The sequence below is a fragment of the Priapulus caudatus genome, unplaced genomic scaffold (assembly GCF_000485595.1).
Source record: "Priapulus caudatus unplaced genomic scaffold, Priapulus_caudatus-5.0.1 Scaffold731, whole genome shotgun sequence".
In the NCBI taxonomy this organism is placed as follows: domain Eukaryota; kingdom Metazoa; phylum Priapulida; class Priapulimorpha; order Priapulimorphida; family Priapulidae; genus Priapulus; species Priapulus caudatus.
In genome coordinates this window covers 45,222-69,375 of record NW_014577792.1, presented here as the reverse complement: position 1 = coordinate 69,375, position 24,154 = coordinate 45,222, and the positions used below count along the sequence as shown (strand labels likewise).

The 24,154-nt window shown below is 43.7% G+C and overlaps 2 protein-coding genes across 2 annotated transcripts in view; one reads left to right on the top strand and one right to left on the bottom strand.

The window, feature by feature from the left end:
- LOC106813161 (dynein light chain roadblock-type 2) overlaps positions 1-4,657 on the top strand; it is an 8,748-nt gene extending 4,091 nt beyond the window's left edge. Inside the window, exons 3-5 of the mRNA XM_014817225.1 lie at positions 1,942-2,017; positions 2,778-2,945; positions 3,661-4,657. Of these exons, the coding sequence (XP_014672711.1) occupies positions 1,942-2,017; positions 2,778-2,945; positions 3,661-3,704 (288 nt within the window). The 3' untranslated portion in view covers positions 3,705-4,657. The remainder of the gene's footprint in view (positions 1-1,941; positions 2,018-2,777; positions 2,946-3,660) is intronic.
- Positions 4,207-24,154, bottom strand: part of LOC106813156 (telomerase reverse transcriptase-like) — a 38,808-nt gene continuing 18,860 nt past the window's right edge. Inside the window, exons 13-19 of the mRNA XM_014817220.1 lie at positions 22,661-22,804; positions 15,279-15,348; positions 9,600-9,701; positions 8,976-9,126; positions 8,262-8,431; positions 7,905-8,019; positions 4,207-5,547 (exon numbers count right to left, since the gene is read on the bottom strand). Of these exons, the coding sequence (XP_014672706.1) occupies positions 5,400-5,547; positions 7,905-8,019; positions 8,262-8,431; positions 8,976-9,126; positions 9,600-9,701; positions 15,279-15,348; positions 22,661-22,804 (900 nt within the window). The 3' untranslated portion in view covers positions 4,207-5,399. The remainder of the gene's footprint in view (positions 5,548-7,904; positions 8,020-8,261; positions 8,432-8,975; positions 9,127-9,599; positions 9,702-15,278; positions 15,349-22,660; positions 22,805-24,154) is intronic.

The window sequence follows — 24,154 nt, the reverse complement described above, 5'->3', positions numbered from 1 at the left end:
GAGCGAAAGAGGACGGATGAAAGGATAGACGGCAGCACTCGCAGCAGGGCATATATTGTATATTTTCGGCAATCAGCAGACCATCCCGTTGCGCAATCATGCGTGTACGCGAGTCGCGCGATCGCTGTGTAAGTGGATGTCCGGATGCGTAGCCTGGAGGCTATGCGACCTGTTCCGGACGCATAGCCACTGCATACTTTTTATTGCTGGCTGCTTGCAGTAACTAGGGGCTGCTTATTTACCGAGTTATACGGTATTTCCCTGAGATGAACTGAGTTAAACAACACATTTGCGACCATTTGCGCCCATCTTAGTTCGACAAATCTAAAATCTATTGACGTACTTTAAACGCATGGCACGACGGAGCAACTAGAATTTCGGTATCTAATGTTTAACTCATGTCGTTATTGAGGTTTCCACGTGACGTAACAATTTCGTGTTTATTTTGTTTGCCTCGTGAAATTCACAGTGTGTACAGCAAAATAATGTTAAAATTATAATAACAAAGCTGGAATACTATAACCTAATGTTGAAAGTTAATGAAAAACCAGTCAAATATCACAAGATAATTATTTTCTCTGAGATAAACATATTTGTTATAAAGGTCACAGATTATCTAATGGATGGCTATCAGACAAGTGTATTGAAATTCGTTCCATAGCCTAGTTGAATTACAACATCCCATAATCCCAGCCTGTAATCCTCACCAAACAATTTGGTCCCTTCTTATATAACAATGACATATACAGATGTGATATAGTAACCGTGGAAACAGTTACAAGCCATACTAATGACATTGATATTAGTTGGCTATGTTTGCCTCATAGCTGTGCCCTAATTAAGTGATTCACGCAGAAAAGATTTAGTATTACAGTTACTTACCTCCAGAAGTAAATTGGTTTAACTAATGAAAATGACCTGTTTCCTTATACCTGAGTGAGTGCGTTGCTACGGTAACTATTTGAATGTTTAATCACTAAATCTTCTTAGAAAATTCCTAGTTGGAGACTGCATGACAATGTTAATAACTTCCATATATGTTAAAGTGATTATGTCACCGTAAATAATAAAGAATAATACAAATATTTCCACTTTTTCACAAAATATAAGTAATTCTGTTCACATTTTATGGTTAAATTGCTGCATTATACTTCCTATTTTACTATATTGTTTGATGTGAACATACACTCGTGACCCATACATAGCCCATAGCAAGCAATTAAAAACATTAATTCAAATCGTCAAGGTTTTTTGGATTTTTAACTAGTTGAAAAACAATCTTATTAGGTAAGAATTTGACAATTTGTTTAGTCCCATTAGTTCTTACTTGCAATTTTTTTTTAACAAATTTTACCATAGAAAATTCGTGACGTAGTCCCTTTAACATGTGATGTGATGTTGACACTAGTTGCTGTGAAAATACATAAGAAATTAATAATTTGTGATTGCATCCTCTAACAATCACCAAGTCACCAGACACAAGTAAAGAAATAGTAGGCCCCAGATTTTCATTAGGTCACCCAGAATGTTAGGGTTTGTTTGCATAGATAAACATTGCATAATCAGTGGAATCACTACGGTTTGCATAGATAAACATTGCATAATCAGTGGAATCACTACGGTTTGCATGCTACCGTTATGCCAATTCAATTTGCTTACCGTATTCTAGGATCCCGATACGTTTTTTGACAAGTAGCATAAAAACTACACTAATCTATACTTGAAGGAAATGTCGTGTAGTTCTCTTCTCAAAATAGTTGGTATGCATCTTAATGCTCATAATACATAATAGCGCTCTATTTTAGTGTCAATTTTCAAATACATGAATCCAACATGTTGGCACTTTATGTGATAAGCTGGGCCTCTAATATTTTTACATTGGGGACCTAGGTGGCTACTACTATTTTGAGAAAGTTTTCATCACTAACTTATGTTTTGTAGTCGGAGGTTGAAGACACACTGAAGCGCATCCAGACCCACAAGGGAGTGGTTGGAATCATTATAGTGAATGGTGAAGGTGAGCAATAAGTGATGAATGCTTTTTAGTGTATTTAACTAGATTGACTCAGTGGAAATTTATGTGTTCGCGACTAAAAATGGCCCCATTCTTCTGATATAAGTATAGCATTGAGTAGTAAGATACAATTTCAAAAGGAAATAATTTAAATGGCAATTATTCATAAGAACATTGGCCTGTTTAGTTTAGTAATGCACTGGTTACAACTTTATATCCTACAAGAACTTTTAGAAACCCAACGTTTTGTGGATTAATTATATGTGATGTTTATTGATGTCATTATAATTATGTGATGATTTTTTAAATTCCACTAGTTATTTCATTGCATGCAATATCGTCTGTAGCATTTTCTCGCCCTTAGAGCTTCCTGTGGGAGCATTAGGATTCAGTCTCGTGACTGTAGTGTCTACCCTGGTACCTTGGATCCCCATGTTTATTGCCTTAGTGTCATGCCTGTATTGATAATAACAATGATTATGGACCTATGATGTAGATTTCTTAATTCTTCCTTAGCTATTCTTCCTTCCTGTAGCATTAGAAGCTACAGTCAATACACTATACACAACAATTTAATACCAACATACATAAGGTTTTGTTTATGCTGAATGTAATCTCCTATGAAATACCCATTTATATAGTGTGAATAAATAGATGTTGAATAATAAAGAACAATATGTATGGGAGGAACAACTGTGCAAATATGAAATTTTAATAGTGAATAGTAATAACAAGTTATTTTGGATTGATTTGCTTTACAAAGGTATCCCTATAAGGACGACATTAGATAATTCCACCACTGTCCAGTATGCAGGACTCATACACCAGCTGGCGGCAAAGGCAAGGAGTACAGTCAGGGATCTTGACCCTCAGAATGATCTAACTTTTTTGAGAATAAGGTCCAAGAAACACGAGATCATGGTTGCACCAGGTATGTATGCATTAACCATCATCAATACTATACACTTACATATGAATGATACATGTGATCAGGGTATGCAGTAAGAAAAGCTGGTTTTAAAAAGGTTTACATTACAGATATGGCAACACCTACAGATCAGAAACCTAAATAAGCTAAATTCATAATATTTTTATTACTTCATCAAAATTTAGTCCTGCTAACTAATAAAAAGCTCAATCGTGGAAAATTACCATTTATCAGCAGTTGTTTACAATGCGAATCGCAGCTGCTGAAATGTGTGCAACAAAGGTTTCTGTGCCATTAATTTTTTCCACACATTCATGTCTCATCACTTGCATCATAATATAAGGGACACACAATTCTTGGCTAATTAAAAAACCTGTACTAGCATTGGCGTGTGACCACAGCATGTTGGCAGGCTGTTGCCAGGTAAAACTGTTCGGATTTTGTCACCGAAAGTGGCTTGTAAAGTAATGTGCAGTGATATTAAAACTAATGTGAATTTGGTGGCAAGGTTAAAAACTCATCACACAAGGTGTCAGTTACTCTATCATTTTTAGCAGTGTGGATTATATAGCCATATTTCTTCAAAAAAATTTAAGCAACCATTAGAAATAAAATAAATGCTTTATCCAGCTAAAAAATTTGGTGTAGTTGTTATACAGCACTAACGTTGAGCAAACTGGTATTATGTTCATCTGAAAAGTTTTTACTTTATTTCCAGACAAAGAATATTTGCTTATTGTGATACAGAATCCGAGTGAGTAGCAGGCGTCATTGCAAACCTGGCCTTTCTCAGTTGCTAACCAATTTAGCACAAACCAAACTGGTGAAACTAAGTAATGTATGTGTGTGTGGTTAAAATATCTAAAGCATATAATTTATATCTCATGCCTTTTACTATATGTATTAATCTGTATAGCAAAACAACGATTTCTTGTCTTTTTATGACTATAGTAAGTAAGTCACTGAGCTGGTTATCAGATCCTTATCAACTGCTGACATTATAAATAAAAAAAGTAATATAATGCATGAAAGAATGGTGTCTAGACAGTCATATGTACAGCTTTTAAAAACGTAACCAGTAACAATTTGAAACACTAGTTTAATTCTACCATTTCTTCTGCGGTAAACAGCATGGTGAGCACAGGCATTATCCAATGAATGCGTATATTTGCAAGCAGTTTAAAAGTTTTCATGATTTATAAATTTGTGAGAATTTTGCTTAAATTTTAATATTTCTTTATAGTTGGATACATGTACTATCAAATGTAAAGAACAAAATACAGCTGTTTAATGTTATTATTACTATAAACTGTTATCTTACACACTTGTATGCATATGACACATTCTATGAAGCAAGTACATTGTGTTTAAAGTTTGTGAGTACTGCTGGAATAGTAATAATAATAATAATGTAATTCCTTCCAACAACTACAACGAGGTCAACAAACAAACAAAATCAATATAGTTGAACATATAAAGAGCAGAAAGGGGAGACCAGAAACTCCAGTAATATTGATAAATAACATACCGTGACAACTCCCTTCATTCAGTAATACTATGAACTATCAGGACTAATGGTGACTAACTACTAAAAATACGGTGAAACATCAAACAACTACCTACAAAGCAGCGGTGCAGCAGCTGCTTAATATTATAACTACACTAAACATCTCTCATTTCTGTGAATTCTAATAGAAGCAGGACCCTAAAATATGCGATCCACATAAAATCAACTGTATTATGCACAAATAGAAAACATCATTGAACATGCATTTGCTTTTAAACTGTTGGTTCTATTCCTAGACACGAAACTATAGACTAGACAATTATTACTATATAATGAGCAACAAATCATACTTCTGCACGTTTCCTGAGGGCCACAAGAGTCACTGGACTCGCTTCTATCCTTGCCTATTAGTATCAATTACATTTTATACTAGTTTTAATAAAGTAATATCACTTATTTCTTGTTTTACATAATTATATAGATCCTGAGAGTAACATCACAAAGAAATATAATGACAACTGAAAAGTAACTCACATAATCCATATACTACATCAGAAAAAATGTAACATGCAATTTTCCTGTCCTCTGAACCCATCACAAAGTCCATGCTCAAACTTGTGCTACATTTTCCCTTATTGTGTCCTGGAAAAACTGGTCTGACCTGAACTTGGTCATTGATTCAAATATTAACTTAACATTGGCTTTTCCCTTGATCTTCTATACTGAATATGTAGCGTATGTGAAACACGTTATATTAGCGGTACTGTAAAGACATCTCAAAATAACGACTCAAAAACATACATACTGCATGTATATTCACTTGCTTTTTAAATATTTGTAGATAAACTGAATGAGCTATACGATATACAAAAAATTACGTTTCCCTAGTGAATGATTCTATTAATGACCTACAGAATTGTAGTCACCTAGTGGTTTTGTATCAGGGAACCTTAGGGTTGGTTAAAACCAATAATTACAGACTTGAGTAGCACAATCTCCGTAACTGTAAGCGTAGACTCCACTTTTCTTAAGCTTTTATTCAACAGTTTCTGCAGGCTGCTGAACTTTCCTCGGCCAAGAAATACATAGCAGATTAACCTGAAAGAAAATGTGTATGTATGAACGTGTATTGTAGTTTCACGCAGTTAGTTGAACCCAAACTGGATAGCTTGTTGTGTTGAATCCAATAAAAGTTGTATTAAAACTAGAATGATTGTCCCAGAGAGGGAAACTCAGGGAATATAATACCCCCCTCCCCCCCGCTTCGAGCTGTTATGGTGCCTGTGATATGTGAGAGCTGACTGGTGACACTCATGAATCTAGCACCGCGGCGATTGTATGGCAAAGCAGGTGGTAATATTACTATTAATAAAAGGACGTCACAGGGCCTGTGGTTGTATATGGCTGGACGTGATGCGGCCATGATGCCGAGGCGTCCCAAGGATTGACACTGTGTCTTCCAATCACAGTCTACGCCGCACCTCTCTATTATAACTTCTAGGTATAATACCATTAGAGCACCAAATCGCCGATCTCAGGAACTAGGGCATTCTGCTAGGCTAGAACGGTTTCCTACGATAGAGTTTCGCACAAATACGAAAATAACACGCTGTTTAGCGCACTGCGCTACGTCCTTCTGTTGCATTTTCGCATTTCCGTAATCAGAATAAGCCCCGCCTTCTTTGTTGATGGGCATGAATGGGTCATCAACAACGTGACCCGTTACTGCGTGTAGGTGTTTGGCGATACTGTTTGCTTTTCGAAAATAATGAAAGGCCCGGCCGATGCATTTCGCACCGAAGTGGAAAAATTAGGCATTTTTACCCGCTTTCGTAAGTGAACGAGTGCGTCATTCATTGAACGTTCAAGTTTTTCTTAAAATTAAATAATTTCGAAAATCCCTAACCGCGCTACTCGATTGTTTTAGCCAATGAAGGTAGCTGTGTGTGTGACGTCTTGCCCGCACACTTTATGCTTGGCTTAGCGGGCCTCGAAATGGATATCGGAGGCACGCACCTCGCAACACGCGTTTTTGTTTACATAATAGCTTTGTGACATCAGGATGGGCGGTGTCGGGAGTTCTGCGATGATAACCTCGTAATTTCTCAGCATTTCTTAAGGTGCATGGAACATTTTACCAATTTAGTGGTGTCAGTTAGTCACGGATATGTGACAGTAAGTACTAATTAACCGTATATGTTTCACATACGTTCACCTATTTTGCACACAGGCGGTCGATCATTGTGAAAAATTGTGTGAAGATTTATTTTTATTGAGACGTTCCAAGTGCCTGTGCTTTCATCAGTCTTGTACGTCAATGCACGTGTTTGTTCATGCCTGAACGCGTGTTTGATCAGGGAATGGGTGCATGTAAGAGGGAGACATTTTCTTTGGGGTTCCGAAAAACACAATTCACTTGACAATTTCATGGGCCATTTCAATTGGAAGTTCTGCATAATGGACCCCCAACAAGCCCTTTGACTGACTAGTCAAGAAATTCAAAGGTCTGTATATTGCTCTTATTTAGCCGCCGATAGTTCTTATTTAGAACAAAGTCTTCATTGTTATCTTCTAAAAATACAGACCATCCGCTGACCGCTGTGGAGACGTGCGCCGGGCCTCGAATTTGGCGCACGTCTCCACTGCGGACAGCGCTTGATACTTGAACATCCCCGCGTTCGCGTGCGCATATCCCGCGAAACTGCGCGCGCAGCGTTTAGGATCAACAGCAAAGCTGTGCCACGCAATCTTGTATCATGTCTCTCTGGTTAGGCCTACTATAGACACTTATGACTCAGTATGTAGTGGCTGGGCAGGTACATATGAAATCAACGATGATTGGTGTGTAGGTAATAGTGGATTATAACCACACGTGGGGCTGTTATTTATGTGCACTCATCTGAAGGCGGCCGGCCAGGGTATTTGATTGTACACGTGTGGGAGCTATCAACGACTCGATAGTGGCTGGGCAGTTATGTATGAAATAATCCACTAGATGGCGTCAGCATGTCATATATAACCAAATGGATATGTTTACGGAAAACGGCCATAAATCTTTCCGAAAATGTCGGACGCAAAAAATTAATCGCAGGTCGACAACTACCTTGGGTACTGATGATGTGTACCAAATATGGTTGAAATCGGTCCAGTACCTTTCGAGGAGATCTGCGCACAAGGCTGGTGTCGGACAGACAGACAGATACACAGACAGACAGGGTGATTCCAGTATACCCCCCCCCCTAACTTCGTTGGCAGGGGGTATCATGATTATACCAGTGTGTAGCTTGTCCACTGGAGAAATTGCAGATACAAGATTTAGTATACATGTATGTATAAAAATTCATTGCCTCCCTCATCAGTTAGGCTGGCAGAAAAGACAATGAAATAATGTAGTTATAATACAGTATATAGGGTCTAGGGTCAGGTGATATTCTTATCTTACACATGAGACATACCATGTTATATAGCTCAGACACACAGGGAACTCCACCGGCTCACTCTGCCAAGGTATCCTCTTCACAGCTCTCACGCCCAGTCTATGTATCTGAGTTGCCAACTGCAGTATCACCCCTGTTGGTGAATTGAAAGGAATTTTTTAATGCCTTTTTACGTAAAATTGTAAATTATATCCACAGAATCCATTCTATCGAACCAGGAAAAGTCTGTGCTTATAAAGTTACATTGGTACCATATGATTATTATGCCCCCATATGCACCACATGTGCACATTTCACACCTGTTTAACGTATATATGTATACATTCTGTGTATGCACGAGGTTTAGTTTTAAGGAGAATAGTTTATGTAGCATACTATGGTAGAACTTTGGGTTCGCTGCTGGTTTCACGCGCAGTTGCCGTGTGTAGACGTAGAAGCGCTGGTGGATGAAGAGCAGCAGCCGGTACAGATTGCTGATGTAAGCTTCCATAGAATGGTGCATGGCCACGTCTAATGTGAGAGGAGTTACCTTCAATGCCAACTGCCTGCAAAATAAATGGCAGAATCATATGTATTACAATTAAGCATCACATTTTATCAACTTCCTCATCAGGGCTCATATAATATACATCAGGCTGCGAAATTAACGGGAGTCCGGAGTCAAATACTCCCTGAACATTCTGCCATACTAACTAGTTCGTTCCGAAGCACGGCCTCATGGAATTACCGTATTTTTTCAACAAATGTCCAAAGAAAATTTGGCAGATGTGCAACCGCATGAATCTTAAAAATAAGCACATGCGTTATTGTTAATATCTTTAATTTTAAACCTCAAGACTGCAGACTCCCTCTTTTTGAGGGTAGGGAGTCCGTTGGACTCCCGTGTTCAAAAGTTAATTTCTACCCCTGATACATCTTCACCAAATTTTTAACCAGGACTAAACAGTATAAACCAAAATTCAAATCGAGGCTAAATGTGGCCTAGCAAAACTAATTTTGTGGCACCAAATCCTGTATGCATAACATCCATATGTATTGCTATCTTTCAGTGCAAGTCTAAAGACAACATAATTATATAAAAATACGTACATAAACATTTTTTTCTTGAATTCCAAGCCAGCATTCTTGTGCGGTTTAAATGTAGTGCTGTTATATGCCTCCTCATATGTACTTTCTTTCAGGTTGAGTCGTAAATCAAGCGTTTCCATATCAATGACGACCCCACAGTAAGGCATAAGTCCTACACAGACCAATAAATATCCGCACCAGATATGTAAGCAAGGGATTTTGCACCATTAGCTGCAGAATAAAGTTCATCTCTACCATGCTACTCTGGATAATGATGTCTTAGAAAAGATGTGACGGATGACACACATAAAGCTATCCAGCAATAGATGGTATTGCACATTATACTCCAAAGCTGATTAACTGATGATTTACTTTCGGCAGACTGTGTCACACACATACCTGTTATATCATGCAAATATATCCCCCAAGGGGTCATAACTTTAGACAAATTATATGAAAGCACTGCTGGATAGTATTTTTCATTACTACATAGTACATATAGCTCAAAACAATTATGGATTCATTATTCACACCTAATGCTGCACCACACTGTAATAGTCTGCAGGAATACAGGTTCCTGAACATAGCCTAGCTGGTACTGGTAGTCCTCCCCAGAAGAAGAACGTAGCTTCTTTTATTGCGTACCCTCACGGTCTGTAAATGGCATTTGCCCCATTGTCTCGTGTGTGTATCGAAAGTTCAACAGCACCTTTTCCTTCGATATATTGCAGTTGTACTCGGGTATTCCTAGAAAAGTACTTAAACATTAGACATGTATACATCATATAAAAGTACACAAAATATATAGTATCAAAGAGCTGGCGCTGCTTAAAATCAGAGTATTGAATATTTGACATCAGTATTACTTAAATGTAAAGTAATGCTCTTTATCAATTGGTGCCTGTGATGATTTAGTAGCTCATGAAGTTACATAATTATTACTTGAAATCACTAATATTCTACATATAACATGTTTTGCAGAAAATTTCATGTTATAATGTTCTTGCTGACCATATACTCACGCACGAAGGGTCGTTGTCGTAACAGGTATACGATTAGACCCGCGGTGTTTTAGGTTGTTTGTTATATGTTGATATTTTATTATGAGTATGTTTGGGTTAGGTGTAGGGTATAGATGTTAGGCGTTTCGGGTTAGGCGTGGGTTAGTTGGGTAGGGTACATTCATGTTAGTCAGTTCTGGTAACGTGGTATAATATATACTGGTACGATCCTGTGTCCTGTTACGACAACGCTATGAGCTTACTCCCCCTCTGGCTCAATCCTTAAGAAACTCCAGCATCTATCGGATCGGTCACGTATGAAATCGTCAGCCTGTCATACCTCCACTTTTGTGCTGATAATTCTGGTATTAAATTAACTGATAATTCTGTCACTTACGCTTTGTCCTCCCGATTAATTTACTTCTAGCAAGGTATATTTGTGTTGTTTCTTTGAACATATACCGTGGAACCGATTAACGCCGATGAGCCCTTTTTAGATGTTGTTTGTCTGTTGACCCCATTTTTTTGCTCATATGCCACGTTAATACCGACTTTTAGCGCATCCTGCTTTTTTATCGCGATGACATTTTTGGACACACACTATCACATTTAACGGGCTCCTGATAGATATCTATTTAGAATATATAAGTTGTTCACCCAATCTAGGTCCGTCTGCGATAACTAGATCTCGCCACCTAGAAGACACTAAATCTTTTCAGATCGCCGTCTGGGGGCTGGCGTGTATCTGGCGGAACAACATTTTAAAAGTTAAAATATTAAAATTCATTAAAGTCTTTCATATAGATGGCGCGTGATCCAGATAGCCGTAGGCTGTGCGATCCATGGTATACCTTAATGGCGCGTGGCTATCTAGAATCGTTCCTCCGGGCTCCGGTTCCGAGTCCGCTCGGGAACTTATTTCCCCTTTTTCGTTTTCTCTTTGTAGTCTTATTTTAACTTTTTTATATTGAATGTCTTTTATCTTTTGATTTCTTATTATTTTTACTGTTTGTGAGAGCTTGGAGTGGGGATGATGGCCGATGCGATGCGATGGGGATGGGATGCGGATGGCGACTGGATGTAATGGTCTGGATGGTCCATGGATAGATAGATGTGAGATTTTTTGGTTTTCCTTTCACCAAGGGTCACCAACTGCAGCCGCCACTGTTCCGCGGGCTGCGGGTATCCCTAGTATTTATCTAATTTGTGCGGTTTCGTATATTGTTACGTAGTTGTTGCCGTTTTAGTTGTTTCATGAGAAGATGGTCCTTGGCGGGCGTGTTGTTACGCGCGAGGTGACGCGAGGGCGCGAGAAAGGAGAGTGCTTTTGTGAGATGACGAGGTTTTTGAGAATCGAGTTTTAATTAAGACTGAGTTGTGTTTTACTGGAAATCCTCCGCCGTGAGGTATTATAACGCAGAAGGCGAGCCTGATCCCGGAGGCTGTATTCTTGTTACACGTATTACTCGTAAATTTGGCGCAATGTGGGGCCTCTGGATAGCAGTCCAGATGATCGAGGCGGACCGCGATGCCGCCGCTGTCGGCGGTACGAGGAACAGCAGTCCGCCGGCCCTGCTCGTACAATCATGGACCTGGCAACGTGTGGTGGAGCCTCAGCTGGAACAGATCGCATGCTAACGAGCTGATGAGACAGCTGCAGGTGAGCCCGCCGGCTGCCGGACCGTCGGTCACCTCAGAAGCTTTGTCATTGTGGGTAAGGTTGGTAGAGCTGCTGTGACCCTAGCCCTCTCATATTGCCCGTCGCTACGTCAGCTGGCAGGGCGCGAGAGGAGGGGGTATGGAGAAAGGGAATTAGTCCAGGGCGTTGGTAGGGCGATAGCGTCGAAGTCTAAGTCAGCCTTTTGGTAGGGCGAAGGGACTCGCCTAATTGGAGGGTATGGGCTTTACCGTGCTTACAAGTCGGACGCCGCGCTTACCGAGCCTGTGCTCAGCGGTCCAACGGGCCAATGAGCATCCCCATGATTCTCCTGAGCGGTGATGGTATCCAGCGCAGTAAATGGAGGTGCTACACAAGGGACCTATGGATGGACTGGACATTCGCTGGGGACTGGGCTACAGAGGGATCCCTCAGTGTGATGATGAGGTCGTTACCACCGGGTGCTCAGATAACTGTAACTTCTGCGAGGTTGCGAAGCAAAGGCCCTGCTGACAGAAGGTGCGGCCTAACATAACAAAAGCGCGAAAGTCTGCTTTATAAGTCAGGAACTTGAGGCTGGAAGACAAGGAGTGTAAGGAGTATGCTCAGAAGGAGCTGAGTGAGCTGAGGCAGGAGGAGCGCTTGGCAGCCCCAGAGGAGCGAGACAAGTCAAAGGTCGAGTAAGAAGAGGACGTGTTGGCTGCGGGTTGCCAGGAGACAGCATAGAGGTGTAATCACTGTTTCAAGGTGCTGGCACAAGTACTGGCCACGGTGCTAAGGAATGCAGTACAGCGGGAAACGGCATGGCCCATCTGCCTGGCGGGGCACCAGGCAGGTGGAACCTCCAGTAAGCCGCATTTTCCATCGGCGACGGGATTAGGGTTGGAAGGTGGCCCACGAGTTATGGAAGAAAGGTTGGTCGTCACCTTACCTGGAGGCAGGAGTACCCAGTTCTTGTGGGCACCGGCAGCAGCCGGCTATCTATGTCAACACCGAATGCTGAGGGAGTTCCCTAACTATCGGTCCGGCGTATCGGGAGGTGCTGACGGCCATTGATTAAGTCTGCCTCTAGCAACAAAGATTCCCATCGTAGGGATGGAAATTCAAGTCGAGGCATGTTTGATGGCGACCATTCGTGCGTGGTAGAGGTGCCGTTCCTAGTTGCCACCGGACCCCTGCCGGAACCCATTGTGGGTTTTAACGTCATGGAGGCTCTGATTGAGGGAGAGTCAGCCGTTGTGGGTGACAAGAGAATTTTCGGAGGCCTTCCTCGGGGTGTGGTGAACCAAGTGGTAAATACAGCTGAGCTGTGGGACCCACCCATCGACCTGGCGCACCTAGACGAGGAGCAGCAGGGTACTGCTAAACAGATGTTGAGGGAAGAGAGTTGTGCCTTCATGCGGGACGAGGAGGACTACGGACTCTGTCCGGGGCTCAGTCTGAAGATTAACGTGAAGGACGACATCCCTGCACAGAAGAGTTATACGGGGATACCCAGGCCCATGTATGAGGAGGTGAAAAGATACCTGTAAGATCTCATTGAGAAGGGCTGGGTACAGAAATCTAAATCTGCTTACTCGTCGCTCGTTGTTTGCGTCAGAAAGAAGGACGGTACACTGAGACTAGGTGTCGACTACAGAGCTCTCAATCAGAAGACGATTCCAGACCGCCAACCCTTGCCAAGAGTGCAAGATACATTAGAAGGACTCGGAGGTAATAGGTGGTTTTCAGCACTCGATCAGGGAAAGGCGTATCACCAAGGCTTTGTAGACCCAGCTAGTCAACATCTCACCGCCTTCATCACCCCTCTGGGCCTACATGAATGGGTGAGAATTCCATATGGCCTGTCGAATGGACCACCCTGTTACCAAAGATTCATGGAGGAGATCCTGAATGAGGTGATACATAAAATCTGTCTACCTGGACGATGTGCTGGTATACAGTCAGACATTCCAGGAGCATGTTGACCACCTCAGAACAGTACTACAACTGTTTCAGCGGCATAGTGTTAAGATGAAACCAGCGAAGTGTCGCCTATTGCAGGCAGAAGTAAAGTACTTGGGCCGTATTGTGTCTGCGGAGGGATACAGGGCCGATGATAAGGAAATTGCTGCCATGGTGGAGTTGAAGGAAAGAACCCCCCACACTGTCGGGGAGGTGAGAAAGGTGCTCGGACTGTTGGGTTACTACAGGAGATACTTGAGACTACTCCAAGAGGGCAAAGCCTTTGTTTGAGCTCCTTACCAAGTCTGCAGCCCAAGAACCATCAGTAAGAAAGCGTAAGCCATCCAAGGCCAAGACAGGTCAGCTTCCATCAAACGCAGCCATTAGTTGGCAGCCACACCACCGAGAGGTAGTGAGTAATTGCATTGACGAGTTAACCTCTGCACCTGTCATGGCCTACCCAGCCTTTGAATTGCCATTCATCTTACACACAGATGCAGCTAGTGAAGGACTCGGAGCGGTACTCTACCAACAACAGGGAGAGTCACTGCGGGTGATTGGGTATGCCTCGAGGAGTCTGTCCCCAGCAGAGAAGAATTACCATCTACACTCTGGAAAACTGGAGTTCCTTGTGCTGAAGTGGGCCGTGACTGAACATTTTAGAAATTACCTGCTGCATGCAAAGTCCTTCACAGTCTTCACTGACAACAGCCCCTTGACGTATATACTGAGTACCGCTAAGCTTAATGCCACGGGTTGCCGCTGGGTTGCAGAGTTGGCAGAGTTCTACCAATTTGAGATCAAGTACCACCCTGGAAAGGAAACCATAGATGCAGATGTGCTGTCCCGTGAGCCTGTGGACATGGCTGATTACATGACCAGATGCACCCAGTCAGTCTCTCCTCAGAACATCCAGGCTATTAGTAGTGGGGTGGTCGCATCAGTCCCGGCCATAGCGACAGTTATGGTGGCACCAAGCATGGTCGGAAACCATGATGTAACGGTGGAGTGCAACTCTACCCAGAAGATTGACATTAAACAAGGTCAACAGAGTGATCCAGCCATCAGGGACGTCCTGCAGTGGGTTCGACGGAAAATATATCCCTCAGTCAGGGAAAGGCAGAAGAGTAGCGCCATCGCTGGGTGACTACTAAGAGAGTGGAGGAAGTTAGAGGTAGATGATGGGGTACTGTACCGGAACACCGCCACCAAAAAACAATTGGTTCTGCCAGATGCTATGAAGTCTAGAGTCTTGAAAGAGTTGCATGACAATATGGGGCATCTGGGCGCCGACAGGGTTAGCGCTGGCGGTAGATAGATTCTACTGGCCTAAGATGGCAGATGACATTGATTTCTACATTAGATCCCAGTGCAAGTGCGTCAAGCAGAAGCCAGCTAGACATCAGAAGGCACCATTGGTGCCCTTTCATGTCTCCGAGCCATTTGAGTGGGTGTCCATAGACTTTCTGCTCCTTGAGCGCAGTAAACGTGGATATGCATACATCTTGGTCGTGACGGACCACTTCACACGCTTTGCACAAGCCTACCCGACCATTAATAAGTTAGGCAGAACAGCAACAGAGAATCTCTTTATCAATTGGTGCCTGTGATGATTTAGTGGCTCATGAAGTTACATTATTACTTGAAATCACTAATATTCTACATATAACATGTTTTGCAGGAAATTTTATGTTATAATGTTCTTACTGACCATATACTCACCCTCTAGCATCAATTTAAGAAACATCACAGCATCATATCTAGACTCGGTCACGTATAGAAAATCGTCAGCCTGTACATAAACACATCCAATTTTGTGTATAATTACTTGTATTAAATTTAACTGCAACATAATTCTGTCAATTACTGTCATCCCGATTAATTTAATCTACTAACAAGGATATAATTTGTGTATGATTTACTTATGAACATATACAGTGGAACCCCGATTTAACGCGATGAGCCCCTTTTTTAGATGTTGTTTGTCATGTTGGACCCCATTTTTTTTGCTCATATAGCCACGTATATATAACCCCGATTTAGCGCAATCCTGCTTTTTTCGCGATGACATTTTATGGACCACAACCATCACATTATAACGGGGCTACACTGTATATATATATTTATATATATAAAGTTGTTCAGCCAAATTAGGTCGTACTCGCATAACTAGATAACTCCGCAGCCTAGAAGAAAACTAAAAATATTTTCAGAATCAGCACGTCTGGGAGGTGGTTCTGGCAGAAACAAAAATTTTAAAAGTTAAAAAATTAAAAATTCATAAAAATTCTATTCATCAATAGATGGCGGTGCATACAGATAAACATCACGTAGTGTGAATCCATGGGTATACCCTTAATGGCGCAGTGGCATAATCGCTAGAACATCCGTCTCCTACACCGGGATTCCAGGTTCGAGTCCCAGCTCGGGAACTTATTTTCCCCTTTTTTCCTTTTTTCCTCTTTAGTATGTATTATTTTTACTTTTTTTAATATTGAATGTCTTTTATCTTTTGATTTCTTATTATTTTTTACTGTTTGTGATAGCATGAGATGGGATGGGATGGGATGCGATGCGATGGGATGGGATGGGATGGGATGGGATGGATGGATGGATGGATGGATAGATAGATAGTTAGATTTTTTTGGGTATTTTCCTTTCAACCAAGCGGTCACCAACTGAGCGGCCACTGATTTCCCCGGGCAATGCCGGGTATCCCGCTAGTATATATATATATATATATGTAGCGGTTAGTATATTGTTACGTAGTTGTGCCGTTTATAGTTGTTTCACGAGAGATGGTACTGGCGGGCGTGTTGTTACGGGAGAGAGTGACGCGAGGGCGGAGAAAGGAGAGATGCTTTTGTGAATTGACGGATGTTTTTGAGGAAATAACAAGTTTTAATTACATCTAGAGTTTTGTGTTTTACTGGAAATCCTCGCGTGAGCGTTTGACAACAGCAAGACAGGAGCCTGATCCCCGAGGACTGGTATTTATACTGATATAACACTTATTACTGGTAACATTTGGCGCCCAATGTGGGGCCTCTGGATAGAGTAACAGCATGTCGAACGCGGAACAGGATGCCGCTGTTGGCGGTACAGGAACAGCAAGTCCCGCGCCCTCCTCTGTACAACCTACCATGGACCTGCTGTTCCAGCTGAGTCTCCACCACACGTTGATCAAAATGCTAACGCAGCTGATGGAGAGACAGCTGCAGGTGCAGCCCGCGGTCCCGGAGTCGGTCACCCTCAAGAAGGACTTTGTCATTGTGGGTAAAATTGGTGAGCTGGGTGACCCTAGCACCCTCTCATATGCGTCAGTACAGCATCAGCTCGACAGGGCCCGAGAGAGAGGGGTAACGGAGAGGGAATTAGTCCAGGGCGTTGTAAGGGCAATAGCGCCGAAGTTACAAGTCAAGGCCTATTTGGAGGGGCGAGGAGACATCGGCCTAATGGAGGTAATGGCAATTTTAGCCAGCCATTACCAAGTAGAGGACGGCCGGGAGCTCTACCAGAGCCTGTGCTCAGCGGTCCAAGGGACCAACGAATCACCCATCGACTTCATCCTGAGGGTGATGAGTATCCGGCAGAGGGTAATGGAGGCTGGCTACAACAAGGACCTAGTGGATGAGACCATGAGACATGCGCTGGTGACTGGGCTAAGAGAGGAATCCCTCAGATGTGAGATGAGGTCTTTACCACCGGGTGCCTCAGATTGTAACATTCTGGAGGTTGCGAAGAAAAGAGCCCTGCTGACAGAGGTGCAGGCTAAACATAACAAAAGCGCGAAAGTATACTTTATAAGTCAGGAGAACTTAGAAGGCTGGAAGAAGGAAGTGAAGGAGATGCTCAGAAAGGAGCTGAGTGAGATGAGGCAGGAGGAGAGCTGGAAGCCCCAGAGTCAGCAGAGACAAGGTCAAAGGTCAGAAGTAAGAAGGAGGACGTTTGGCTGCCAGGGTTGCAGGGAGAAGCAGCAGAGGTGTAATCACTGTTTCAAGTGTGGCGGTACTGGCCACGTTGCTAAGGAATGCAGCTACCAGACGGGAAACGGATGGCCATCTGCTCTGGCGGACACAGGACAGGTGGACCTCCAGTAAGACCCCGCAATTTCCATCGGCGACAGGGAGTAGGTAATGGAAAGGTGGCCAGGTTAGTAGGAAGAAAGTGTGTCGTCACCCTATACCTGGAAGGCAAGGAGTACCCAGTCTTGTGGGACACCGGAGCAGCCGTATCTATGATACACACCGAAATGCTAGAGGGAGTTCCCTAACCTATCTGTCCGGAGTATCGAGGAGGTGCTGAACAGGCCATTGGAATTAACGTCTGCCTCTAGCCACAAGATACCATTTAAAGGGATAGTAAATATCAAAGTCGAAGCATCGTTTGATGGCGACCATTCGTGCGTGGTAGAGGTGCCGTTCCTAGTTGCCACCGGACCCCTGCCGGAACCCATTGTGCGCCGTTTTAAACGTCATGCGAGGCTCTGCATTGAGGGAGAGTCAGCCGTTGTGGTGACAAGAGAATTTTCGGAGGCCTATCTCGGTGTGTGGCTTGAACGCAAGTGGTAAATACAAGCTGAGCTGTGCGGACCCGACCCATCGACCTGGCGCCACCTAGACCGAGGAGCAGCAGGGTAGCTGCTAAACAGATGTTGAGGGAAGAGAGTTGTGCTTCATGGCAGACTAAGGCAGGACTAGCGGAGCTGCTGTCCGCGGGCTGAGTCTGACAGATTACCGTGAAGGAGCGACATCCCTGCCACAGAATGAGTTATACGGGGATACCCAGGCCCATGGTATGAGGAGGTGAAAAGATAGCCTGTTAAAGATCTGCATTGAGAAGGGTGGGCTACAGAAATCTAAATCTGCTTACTCGTCGCTCGTCTTGTTGCGTCAGAAGAAGGACGGTACACTGAGACAGGTGTCGACTTACAGAGCTCTCAATCAGAAGACGATTGAGACGACCAACACCCTTTAGCCAAGATGTGAAGAGACATTATGAAGTGACTCAGTGGTAAATAGGTGGTTTTCAGCACTCGATCAGGGAAAGGCGTATCACCAAAGGCTTTGTAGACCCAGTTAGTCGACATCTCACCGCCTTCATCACCCCTCGGGGCCTACAATGAATATGGGTGAGAATTCCATATGGGCTGCGCAATGCACCACCCTGTTACCAAAGATTCAGGAGGAGATCCTGAATGAGGTGATACATAAAATCTGTCTACCTGGACGATGTGCTGGTATACAAGTCAGACATTCCAGGAGCATGTTGACCACCGTCAGAACAGTACTACAACTGTTTCAGCAGCGCATAGTGTTAAGATGAAACCAGCGAAGTGTCGCCTATTGCAGTCAGAAGTAAAGTACTTGGGCCCGTAATTGTGTCTGCCGGCAGGATACAGGGCTGATGATAAGGAAATTGCTGCCCCATGGTGGAGTGAAGCAAAGCAACCACCCCAAGCACTGTGCGGGAGGTGAGAAGGTGCTTGGACTGTTGGCGTTACTTACAGGAGATACTTGAGACTACTCAAGAGCGGGCAAAAGCCTTTGTTTGAGCCCTCCGTTACCAAGTCTGCAGCCACAAGAACCATCAGTAAGAAAGCGTAGCCATCCAAGGCCAAGACAGTCAGCTTTCCATCAACGCAGCCATTATTTGCGCAGCCACACCACCGCGAGAGGTGTGAGTAATGCCATTGACGCACGAGTTAACCTATGGCAACTGTCATTGCCTACCCAGCCTTCGAATTGCCATTCATCCTTACACACAGATTCCAGCTAGCTGTAAGGACTCGGAGCGTACTACTACCAACAACAGCGGCAGAGTCGCACTGCGGTGATTGGGTATGCGCCTCGAGAGTCCTGTCCCCAGCCCAAGAGAGAATTACCAATCTTACACTCTTGCGAAAACTGGAGTTCCCCCTTGTTGGCTGAATGGGCCGTGACTGAAACATCTTTAGAAATTACCTGCTGCATGCAAGTCTTCACAGTCTTCACTGACAACACCCCCTTGACGTATATACTGCAGTACCGCCGCAAAGCTTAACGCCACAGTTGCCGCTCGCGGTTGGCAGGATTGGCAGAGTTCTATCCAATGGTTGAGATCAAGTACCACCCTGGAATAGGAAACGCATCAGATTGCAGATGTGCTGTCCCGTGAGCCTGTGACATGGCTGATTACTATTGACCAGATGCACCAGTCAGGTTTCTCCTCAGAAGCATCCAGCGCTATTAGTAGTGGGCGTGATCGCATCAGTCCGGCTCATATCGAGCAGTTATGTGGCACAAGCATGGCTCGAAACCATGATGTAACCAGTGCGTAGTGGCAAGCTCTAACAGAAGATGACCATCAAACAAGGTCAACAGAGTGATCGCAGCATCAGGGCGTCCCTGCAGCTAGGCGTTCAACGAAAATAAAATCCTCAGTCCAGGGAAAGGCCAGAAGAGTAAGCCCGCCATAGCTGGTGACTCTACAGAGAGTGCGAGGAAGTTAGAGGTTAGATGATGCGGGTACTGTACCGGAACACCCGCCACCAAAAAACAAATTGGTTCTGCCAGATGCTATGAAGTCTAGAGTCTGAAAGAGTTGGCTTGACAATATGGGGCATCTGGGCGCCGGACAGGGTTAGCGCTGGCGGTGGAGATAGCATTCTACTGGCGCTAAGATGGCAGATAGACATTGATTTCTACATTAGATCCAGTGCAAGTGCGTCAAGAGCAGAAGCCAGCCTAGACATCAGAAGGCACCATTGGTGCCGTTTCATGTCTCCGAGCCATTTGAGTCGGGTGTCCATAGACTTTCTGCTCCTTGAGCGCAGTAAACGTGGATATGCATTACATCTTGGTCGTGACATACCATTTCACACGCTTTGCACAAGCCTACCCGACCATTAATAAGTTAGGCAGAACAGCAACAGAGAAGATGTTTAATGATTACTTTCTCAAGTATGGCTTCCCTAGACGTCTGCACCATGACCAAGGCAGAGTTTGAAAATGGTTACTTTAAGCACCTACAAAAGTTGACCGGCGTTCAGCATTCACGAACGACAAGTTATCACCCCAAGGGCAACGGTCAGTGTGAAAGGTTCAACTGTACCCTGTTGTCCATGCTTCGAACTCTGGATGAGGAACAGAAAGTGGATTGGAAAAGTCATCTCAACAAAATTGTGCATGCATGCAATTGCACGAAGAACGATGCGACGGGATACTCACCACATTACTTGATGTACGGTAGACACCCGCGTCTCCCAGTTGACATACTGTTCAAGTTGTCAGAATAGGTCGCATCCAATGCCAACAGAGGCATGCCAGAGTATGTCAAGAAGTGGAAAGGAATGTCAAGAAGGAACAAATAGAAGAGGCATACACTATAGTGTCCCAGAAGGTGGCAAAGCGAAATCAGACTGCGAAAGAGCGGTTTGATCATAGGGCTTCTGCCGCAACACTAGATGCAGGAGACAGAGTGTTGGTGAAGAGGTTGAAGGCCCCCGGGGGACCTGGGAAGTTACAATCTTACTGGGAAAATGATGTCTACAGGGTGATGAAAAAGCACGCAGACCTGCCAGTCTATGATGTTATCGTGGATGACCAACCGTATGGGAAGGTCCGAACACTACATCGGAATCATCTGATGCTATGCAACAGCCTCCCAGTGCCGAGGATAGAAACAACCCCACTGAACAAAACCAAAGGGAAGCGTGACGACAATCTTAAAGATAAGGTAGAGGACCTGCGGGACTCCAATGGCTATGAATCAACAGAGGCTGATGATTGTGTTATTGGTTTTACCATTGAGAAACCAGATTGGGCCGAGGAAGGTGTGGGGATACCACCAGGCTCAAACCCGGAAGCCCCAGAGTTTGTGCCAAGGACTCAATCTGAGCACCGAGCGGAAATGAATAGAAGCAACCATCGGAATCAGCATGAAGCCTGTATCGATGTGAGTCTCCCAGTGCATAGGGAAAGCAATCGTGCGAATAATCTTCAGAATTCTGAGGATAGCGATGTCGACGAGAATCTCCAGGTCTCAGAGGGTGACCTAGAAGATAACAGTGTGTCGTCGGAACCCAGTGTTGAGGAATCGGAACATACGGAGGAGGAATGTAACCCCTTCGCAGACAGGAACAGGGAACCTCGACAAGTGAGAAACAAGCAGCCACCAAAGCGATACACATATGATGTTATGGGTACACCTGCTCCGGCTTGCTTAACTATTCAACCCATAAACTGGTTATCGTCGTGGCTTGGATGGAAACCCAAAACAATGCATATTATTGATGTTTGAATCTGGAAACTAGAATATGGCAGTGTACCTGCCTTTCTGTTGTAATGTTACTGCTGGGCGGTTGCCCCTTGTTTTTAGTGGATTGTGTGGCCTGATTGAAAATGTAATTGTATTGTCACATGTAATTGCTATAATTGAAAACCCTATGATTTATTAAGAGGGTTGAAATGGACATTGCATACTTATGGAAGAATAAGATTGTGGTTTGAATATGGACAGATTTTGAACAGAAATGATGACTGAAGAGTTGTCAAGAAAATTGGCTTGTAAGGTTACATATTGCAAACTGCCATGGATCTGTTTGAAATGTTCTAGTAAATGTATCTACATCGGACGGATCGTTGCAACCGATCGTGTTGTATCATTACAGTGTCTTGAATTGAATTAATGTCTTAAGTAATTAGTTGTCTTAATGTTGTGGAAGACATTATTTTTGTTGGGGGGAGTATGTATAGCAGTTATTATATTGATACGTAGTTGTACCGTTTATAGTTTTGTTTCACAAGAGATGGCGCTGGCGGGCGTGTTGTTAAGGGAGTGACGCGAGGGCGGAGAAAGGAGAGATGCTTTTGTGAATTGACGGATGTTTTTTGGGAAATAACAAGTTTTAATTACATCTAGAGTTTTGTGTTTTACTGGAAATTTATGGTATTTATACTGATATAACACTTATTACTGGTAACATATATATATATATATATACATATTGGTATGTGTGCGCGTGCGTCTATGTGCATGCTGGGGTGTTAGTTTGTGTGTGTGTACATGTGTCATACCTGAAATGGTCTCTGCACTAAAACTGTAGAACAGTAGTTGGTACTTACCCTGCGCATCAGAAGATCTTCACTGCAAGCTCCCCAATTGAAACAGTTGCTCTCCATGTCACCATAATAGATTTCACAGAGTGCACTAGAGATATTTGAGCCCTGGCAGATGCCTCTCGTCTGCCTGTAGTATTTTTTTCTGCACTGCAAAAGAATAAGGGAAAATATTCTAGCGACTAGTATCCGGTATTTTATTGCAAAGTACATGCAAGCAACACCTGTTTGAAACACGTGTACTTACACCCTATACAGACTGCAAATTTGATACCACATTAAACTAGTCAGGGCCAAGCGGGTGTCAAATTTTTGCAGTGTACACGCTATCCCGCTCCAAATACGCGCTGGCCCGCACCAATTTGTCCCCGCTAATCAATGAGGGCCCAGCTCCAAGCTGTCTGTACGCACTCCGGTGCCTAGCGCGCGTCAAATTTTGCAATGTCTGATGGTGATCTTCCCACAGGAACGGCACATCCTCCTTGAGTAAGCCACGGAGCGGTGACGACTTGTCTGCCAAGTTAGCTATGAATGGCGACAGATATGTCACAAACCCAAGAAACTCTTGTAGCTCTTTCTTACCGGTCGGCGCTGGCATGGCTTGTAAGTCATTTATCTTGCCAGGGTCTGGATGGACACCTTTGTCACTGTATACATTTCCAAAGAATGTGATACTGTTTGTCTTAATGTCACACTTCGTAGAGTTAAACACAAGACCGTTCTCCGCTGCGACTCGCATGAGGTTGTGTAAAATACGGTCATGTTCATCGTCAGATTTTGCGTATACTGCGACGTCATCAGCAATTCCTACGGCACCATCAACTTGCTCTAGTATTTGATCCATTCGCATCTGGAATACGTCTTGCGAGATCGATAAACCAAACGGTAAGCGCTGGAAACAGTACCTTCCGAATGGAGATTGGAAGGTTGTAAGCAGTTGAGACTCTGTGTCGAGTTGTACTGACCAATATCCTGCCTTGGCATCCAGTTTCGAGAAGACTTTAGCACCCGCGTAGTGATGCGTCAGTTCCTCGATTGTGGGGATTTTGTGGTGTGGGCGTTTTAGAGCCTGGTTCAGGTGTCTTGGGTCCAAGCATATGCGCAGGCTGCCATCCTTCTTATGTGAGTACGCTAGACTCGAGACCCAATCAGATGGTTCTGTCACCTTTCTGATGACACCGTCCTTCTCCATGAGGTCAATTTCCTTCTTGATCGCTTCCTTTAACGCTATCGGTGTTTTGCGTGGTGGATCTATGTGTGTTGGCACGTTGGGGTCTACTACAATCTTTGTCACCCCAGGCATGCAACCGATCCTGTCGAACTGGTCTGGATACAGCCGTTTCAGATCATGAATGTTACTGATGGACGGCTTCACACTGTCAGTGGTCCTGTCAGTTTCAGCTTTGATAGCACAGTGTAGTGTTACAAGTTTCATTTGTTCCCATGTTGGGAGGCCAGCGACTGCTGGTCCTTCCACGTCTACTATGTAGAACTTGCTAT